This window comes from Salvelinus sp. IW2-2015, unplaced genomic scaffold (assembly GCF_002910315.2).
Source record: "Salvelinus sp. IW2-2015 unplaced genomic scaffold, ASM291031v2 Un_scaffold6271, whole genome shotgun sequence".
Lineage (NCBI taxonomy): Eukaryota > Metazoa > Chordata > Actinopteri > Salmoniformes > Salmonidae > Salvelinus > Salvelinus sp. IW2-2015.
The window spans coordinates 1,565-9,566 of NW_019947534.1; the positions used below are offsets into that span (position 1 = coordinate 1,565).

Genomic DNA, 8,002 nt, shown 5'->3' on the forward strand with positions numbered 1-8,002 from the left:
CCTGTGTTCCTCTCTCTGTATACACTGTCTTGTCATGGTAATGTTCCACCAAACCCATCCCTGTCTGGTTTCCACTCCCCTGTTTTTACCTCTCTGTGTAATACACTGTCTTGCTAAGTCTTCATACCCTTCGATTTCTTCACATTTGATTGTGGTACAAAGTGGAATTCAAATTGATATAACTGGTATTCTTTTTTGTCAACAATCTACTCAAAATACTCCTAATGTTAAAGTGGACGAAAACATGTTTTATGCTTTTTTAAGAGTAATTAAAAATTACATGACTAAAATATAGTCATTGCAGAAGTATTCAGCCCCTTTGTCAGGCAGGCATAAATTGTTTCGGGAGTAAAAGGTGGCTTACAAATCACATAATAGTTACATGGACTTGTGTGAAATAATAGGGATTGGACATGGATTATGATTGAACTAACCCTCCTCTGTCCCCCATAATATAAGCATCTGTAATGGTCCTCAGTCAAGATTACAATTTCAAGCACAGATTCAACCTACAAGACCAGGGAGCTTTTTAAAAAGCATTATAAAAATGAGCAGGGATTGGTAGATGGTCAACAATAACAAATCAGACTTGGATATCTTTTAAGCATGGTCAAGTTAATCCTTATGCGTGGATCATGTATTAAACACACCCCAGACACATAAAAGCTACTGAACTGAGCTGCAGGACAGGAATGAAATCCAACGGGTAATGAATCTATTTTGCAAGGCGTAGTATCTTTCCACGTTCATATACATTTTATACCACGGTCATAATACTTTTATAAGCAGTACACTTCAGTGAGCTGTAGCTACAGCCATAGGACCTCAGTGATGCTGGCTGGGCCTTTATAATGTCTATAAAGGCTTATAAATACGTTAACGTCTGTCCCTCAACAGATCCTCCATGTGGACAGTCCCCCCCTGGTCCCAGGTCTACTTGTAATCTGTTTACGTCTGCCCTCAACAGGTCCCTCCATGTGGACAGTCCCCCCCTGGTCCCAGGTCTACTCTGTATACTGTTTACGTCTGTCCCTCAACAGGATCCCTCCATGTGGACAGTCCCCCTGGTCCCAGGTCTCTCTGTATACTGTTTACGTCTGTCCCCTCAACAGGTCCCTCCATGTGGAAAGCCCCCCCCTGGTCCAGGGCAGAGCGTCAGCTACGTCCAAGGGCCTCATCAGTGTCCCTGCTGGGCCAGACGGTGGGTCAGAGTCTTCAGGCTGCAGCCGACCGCTGGCCCCACAGAGAGGCCTGGTCTTCCTGCAAGGATGGAGTCCGTAAGACCTTCTCCCAGTTTCAGGAGGACGTAGGTCTTTCATCCACCCTCTCTTCTAAATCTATTTCATCATATCTAGAGACCATTACTGTCAGGCCATTAACTCTGTTCAAAGCACATTCAGCAAGGCCTATCTGTCAGTGCAATTTGGTTGTGGGTTTACCAAATGTAACATAACTTTATTGTCAGTGTATTTGATTGTGGTTTACCAAAATAGTAACATAAATTTTATGTGTCAGTGCATTTGATTTGGTGGTTACCAAATAGTAACATAACTATTATCTGTCAAGTGTATTGTTGGGAAACTACTGACTACCATAGTTAAACTCTAAGCAGACAGATAGTAAAATGGAGGAAATAGGGAAAATAGGATCTGCGCCGAGGCCTGCTAACTAGGTCATCATCCATGGTGAAATACCCCTGAGGCCTGCTAACTAGGTCATCCATGGTGAAACACCCTGAGGCATGCCTAACTAGGTCATCCATCGTGTGAAACACCCTGGGCCTGCTAACCTAGGTCAAATCCCGGTGAAACACTCCTGAAGGCCTGCTAACTAGGTCATCCATGGTGAAACACCTGAGGCCTGCTAACTAGGTCATCCATGGTGAATACCCTGAGCCTGCTAACTAGGTCATCCATGGTGAAACACCCGGAAGGCCTGCTAACTAGGTCCATCCCATGGTGAAACACCCTGAGGCCTGCTAACTAGGTCATCGCCAGGTGAAACAACCCGGAGGCCTGCTAACTAGGCCATCCATAGGTGAAACACCCTTGAGGCCCTGCTAACTAGGTCATCCATGGTGAACAGACACGCCTGAGCGCTGCCTAACTAGGTCATCCATGGTGGAAACACCCTGCAGGCCTGCTAACTAGGTCATCCGTGGTGAAACACCCTGAGGCCTGCTAACTAAGGTCCTCCATGGTGAAATACCCTGAGGCCTGCTAACTAGGTCATCCATGGTGAAACACCCGAGTGCCTGCTAACTAGGTCATCCATGGTGAAACACCCTGAGGCCTGCTAACTAGGTCAATCCATGGTGAAAACACCGGAGGCCTGCTAACTCGGCATCCATGGTGAAACACCTGAGGCCTGCTAACTAGGTCCTCCCATGGTGAAACACCCGGAGGCCTGCTAACTAGGCATCCATGGGGATACACCCTGAGGCTGCTACAGGTTCATCCATGGTGAAACACCCTGAGGCCTGCTAACTAGGGTCATCCATGGTGAAACACCCTGAGGCCTGCTAACTAGGGTCATCCATGGTGAAACACCCTGAGGCCGCCTGCTAACTAGGTCATCCATGGTGAAACACCCCGAGGCCTGCTAACTAGGTCATCCATGGTGAAACACCCTGAGGCCTGCTAACTAGGTCATCCATGGTGAAACACCCTGAGGCCTTGCTAACATAGGTCATCCCATGGTGAAACAACAGAAACATAAGCTGTTGTAATAATATATTCCATTACATTTATAAAAACAACTCATAAAACAAAACTGCAGAATGCCTTTACATATAGGGATATCATCCTGTATATTACTACCTGGGTCATGGTCTCCCTCCTCCCCAGGTTGACCAGGCTGCTGCAGGTCTCCTGGCCCTGGGTCTGAAGAGAGGGGACAGACTAGGAGTCTGGGGCCCAACACTACCCACTGGTTCCTGTTTCAGTTCGCACAGCCAAGCGCTGGCATCATACTGGTGAAGATGAGCTGTATATTAGATTCTAAAATGAATATGTATTATCTGTTAGGATCTATTGTTCCTAAATATTAAAGTATTGTTCTAATCTCTCCAGGTGTCAATAAACCCAGCCTATCAGCTGCAAGGAGCTGGAGTACACCCTGGGGAAGGTTTGTTCTGTCCAGAACCGTGTTGTTTTACAACTTCCTGGATTGACTGAATGAATAGCTGATCCTGACCCTGGTGCTGTCTGTGTCCCACCCAGTTTAAGACCCAGAGGTTCTGTCTGTCTCTGTAGGTGCAGTGTAAAGCTGTGGTGTGTCCCACCCAGTTTAAGACCCAGAGGTTCTCTCTGTCTCTGTAGGTGCAGTGTAAAGCTGTGGTGTGTCCCACCCAGTTTAAGACCCAGAGGTTCTGTGACATGCTGAGACAGATCTGCCCAGAGATGGACACAGCGGAGTCAGGGGTCTTTACTACTGCATCATGACTACTGCATCATGACTGAGTCAACAGACAGGTATGTTAATATTGTACTACTGCATCATGACTGAGTCAACAGACAGGTATGTTAATACTGTACTACTGCATCATGAAGTATACATGTACCTAGTGTAACAATATAGCTTCCGTCCCTCTCCTCGCCCCAACCTGGGCTCGAACCAGGGACCCTCTGCACACATCAACCACAGTCACTCACGAAGCATCGTTACCCATCGCGCCACAAAAACCGCGGCCCTTGCAGGGCAAGGGGAACAACTACTTCTAGGTCTCAGAGTGAGTGACGTCTCCGATTGAAACACTATTAGCGCACACCACCGCTAACTAGCTGGCCATTTCACATCGGCCACACTAGCAGGATAGCTAACATCATAGATATAGAACCCTGAACATTAATGTGACTATATGTTTATAGCCATAGTAGAGATCCGATTACATTAGTAGAAGGGCTATGTCATAAACCCTCAAAGTTCCTGAATGGTATGATAATGGCAGCCATTTTGGTCAGCGACAAATCCAAACCAGCCTAATTGGAAGGAATGGAAGTAGAGGCATAGGTGATGCACTTCCTGCTTTTACTGATGCAGGAACATAAAAGGCATGTGATACTGTATATCAGAAATTGTGTATTAGAATTATTGGCTAATGTGAAACGCAGTAGAAGGGCTACACAGGAACTATGCTGGATTGACTCTGAATAAGAAATATTACCACCGGAGGATGTCTATTTACCTGTAACTGTAAATGGAACCTCATTATCTGTGTATGGTGGTGGTGACAGACAGGACCAGTAGATAAGCTGTTAGTGTTATGGTACCTGTCATTGTGTCCGACCCGTTTACTTTTCAAACATTTTTGTTTACATTAACATGCCTTATTTCAAAAATATAAATAAATCCTCTCAATCTCCACACAATAACACATAATGAAAAGAGTGAAAACTGTTTTTAGAAATGTTTGCACATTTGTTACAATAAACAGAAACGTTTCAGACCCTGTGCTATGAGACAGAATAGAGCCAGGTGCATCCTAGTTTCCATTATCATCCTTAGAGAGTTTCTAACAACTTGATTGGAGCCACCTCTGTGGTAAATTTAATTGATTGGACATGATTTGGAAAAGCACACACCTGTCTAATAATAAGGTCCCACAGTTTGACAGTGCAATGTCAGGAACAGAAACAGCCATGAGGTCAAGGATTGTCCTTAGAGCTCTGAGACAGCAGATCTGGGAAGGGTACCAAACAATGTCTGCAGCATGAAGGTCCCAAGAACACAGTGGCCCTCCATCATTCTTCAATTAAAGAAGTTTGGAACCACCAACTCTCCCTTAAGCTGGCGCTGACCAACTGAGCAATCGGGGGAGAAGGCCTTGGTCAGGGAGGGACCAAGAAACCCACAGAGCTCTAAGTTTTCTCTGTGGAGATGGTTGAACCTCCCAGAAGGACAACCATGTCTGCAGCGTTCCACCAATCAGGCCTTTATGTTAGAGTGGCCAGACGGAAGCCACTCCTCAGTAAAAGGCACATGACAGCCCGCTTGCAGTTTGCCAAAATGCACCTAAATGACTCTCAGACCATGAGAAACAAGATTGACTGGTYTTATGAAACCAAGATTGAACTCTTTGGTCTGAATGCCAAGCGTTASATCTGGAGGAAACCTGGCACAATCTCTACGGTGAAGCACRGTGGTGGCAGCATCATGCKGTGGGGATGTTTTTYAGTGGCAGAGACTTGGAGACTAGTTAGAATCGAGGGAAAGATGAACKGAGCAAAGTACAGARAGATCCTTGATGAAAGCCTTCTCCAGAGAGCTCAGGATCTCAGACTGGGGTGAAGGTTCACCTTCCAACAGGATAATGACCCTAAACACACAGGCAAGAAAACACAGGAGTGGCTTCGGGACAAGTCTCTGAATGTCCTTGAGTGGCCACGCCAGAGCCCGGGCTTGAAGCCGTTCTAACATCTCTGGAGAGACCTGAAAATAGCTGTATAGCGATGCTCCCAATCCAACCTGACAGAGCTTGAGAGGATCTGCAGAGCCGAATGGGAGAAACTCACCAAATATAGGTGTGCCAAACGTGTAGTGTCATACCCAAGAAGACTTGAGGCTGTAATCACTGGCAAAGGTGCTTCAACAAAGTACTGAGTAAAGGGTCGGAATAATTATGTAAATGTGATATTTCCGTTTTTTATTTTGAATAAATGTGCAAACATTTCTAAAAACCTGTTTTTGCTTTGTCATTATGGGGTATTGTGTGTCGATTGTTGAGTGGAAAAAAACAATTGAATCCATTTTAGAATAAGGCTGTAATGTAACAAAATGTAGACGTAAAATTTGGGGGAAAAGTCAAGGGGTCTAAATCCTTTCCAAATGCACTGTAACTGTCATTGTGTTACTGTAATAACTTACATTGTGTTACTGTAATATTACTGACAGTTACTGTAATGTAACTGTCATTGTGTTACTGTAATGTTACTGTAATAACTTACATTGTGTTACTGTAATGTTACTAATGTAACGGTCATTGTGTTACTGTAATGTTACTGTAATGTACCTGTCATTGTGTTACTGTAATGTACCGACTGTGTTCCTCCTGCCAGACTACCAGACCTGTGTATGGTGATTGTGACAGACAGCAGACAGACAGGGACTGTACATGTAGAGGATGTGATGCAGGCAGTGGAAACAGACAGCACCACCAGGAGCTGCAGACCAAACTGTCCTTGACGACCCCATCAACATACAGTTCACATCCGTGGTATCCTGTTGAAAAGAAGTAGAGCAATACTTTACGCCTGATTTCCTGGACACAGATTAAGCCAAGTCTGTGACAAAGAAGCACTTTTCATAGTGATCTCCATTGGACTAGGCTTAATCTGTGTCGGGAAATCAGCCTTTACACATCCCCACACCGAGGTAATGGAAGAACAGGATCAGCTGCAGCGCCCCCTGGAGCAGTAATACTGTACTGCACAGCTCACATATCAATACATTATTATCACACAGTGTGTCATTACCCTCACCTACACACAAAACACATATCATACATTATTATCAACACAGTGTGTCATTACCCTCACCTACACACAAAACACATCATATCAATACATTATTATCAACACAGTGTGTCATTACCCTCACCTACACACAAACACAAACAATCAATACATTATTATCAAACACAGTGTGTCATTACCCTCACCTACACACAAAACAGAGATTTGAAGATGAAACAATGTTAATGTTTGTTTAAAATGTTGTTGGTTGTGAATGGAATACTGAGTTTAAGCCAATAGGGGCTGTATCTAGAAATGCAATCATTTCAACCATTTTACTGAGTTACAGTTCATAAAGAAATCTGTCAATTTAAATAAATTCATTAGGCCGTAATCTATAGATTTCACATGATGTGCAGAGGCACAGCCATGGTGGGCCTGGAGGGCAAGGCCCAACCAATCAGAGTTTGGAGGACGTTCCGTTTTGAACTCACACATGGATAATACACCATCTGTAATGTCCTTCTGGGGAGAAAGCCACGGTATCCTGACATTCACCGCTTGACCTAGGCTTAATCTGTGTCCAGGAAACTGGCCTTAAACTGGCCCACCTCTTCCAGAATCTACAACTGTCATTTGGAGTGCTTGCTTATCCCATGGTCTATGATGTGTCACGAACCGGCTCGAAGTTCGTAACAAAAGGGAGACAACGAATAACAAAATTTATTTTAAATAAAGTAAACTGAATACAATTTTCCAGTAGTGTGAGTGTTTTGCATGCATAAATGTGGGGTGTTGAAAGGTGCCAAAGCAAACAACCAAAAGGCCACAACAAAATCTATAAAGGTGTCTGCATGGAGTCTCCTCCATGAATGGGGAAGTGGTGTATTTATCCTGGGACACACCCGGGCCCAGGTGTGTCCCATGTCGCTGACGACTCTCCCGGCTCCCCACCGGCATCCTAATAAGGAAAACGAGAGCAAAGAGAAGGAATACGGCAGAGGAGTGGGAGGGTCATCCACATGTCACCCACCTTTAACACATCACTCTGAGCTCTTGTCAGCCTCTGTGCTGTGTCCCATATATACAGGTTGGAACTTAAGCATTGAACTCTGCCTAACAACACATGTACATACCAACGTTTGGCATTATTACAGTTCTATTTATTTCAGATGTTCTTATGGCATGTTTAAAATGAAAGAACCTGAGTTTTATATTGTACATCAGTCCAAGATCACATATGATGTTGCCAGGTGTCGATAAAACGAAATAAAGGTACTGAAAGAGTTTCTGTTGCACATCACTCATGAACCGTAACATAAGACGCTAGACTTTATTTTTGTTCTTGGTTTTATTGAATACAGCAATATATTGCTGTTAACAGACACAGACCCTTTGCAACCAATCTCTCTCCAGCTGGAACCAACCAAGTCTGTCTAGGACCCTCTGTCCATCACAGACCCAGTTTCTTCTCCATCTCCTCCCTCAGTTTGATCTTCTGGATCTAGGAAAGGAGAACAGAGGTGATCACCAACATAGTCAGCTGGATG

The 8,002-nt window shown here is 44.4% G+C and overlaps 1 protein-coding gene across 1 annotated transcript; it reads left to right on the top strand.

The window, feature by feature from the left end:
* The first annotated feature begins 1,094 nt into the window (after positions 1 to 1,094).
* On the top strand, positions 1,095 to 3,308 carry LOC112078791 (medium-chain acyl-CoA ligase ACSF2, mitochondrial). The gene is made up of 4 exons (XM_024144922.2): positions 1,095 to 1,306; positions 2,847 to 2,974; positions 3,072 to 3,126; positions 3,255 to 3,308. Exons 1-3 carry the CDS (start codon positions 1,121 to 1,123, stop codon positions 3,079 to 3,081), a joined length of 324 nt encoding a protein of 107 aa, XP_024000690.1. The 5' UTR covers positions 1,095 to 1,120; the 3' UTR covers positions 3,082 to 3,126; positions 3,255 to 3,308.
* Positions 3,309 to 8,002: the final 4,694 nt, after the last annotated feature.

Bases quoted from the DNA above. Each gene is read 5' to 3' on its own strand.
- LOC112078791 (XM_024144922.2), top strand. From the start codon at position 1,121: ATGTGGAAAGCCCCCCCCTGGTCCAGGGCAGAGCGTCAGCTACGTCCA. The intron at 1,307-2,846 runs GTAGGTCTTTCA...CCTCCTCCCCAG, and splicing joins TCTCCCAGTTTCAGGAGGAC to GTTGACCAGGCTGCTGCAGG.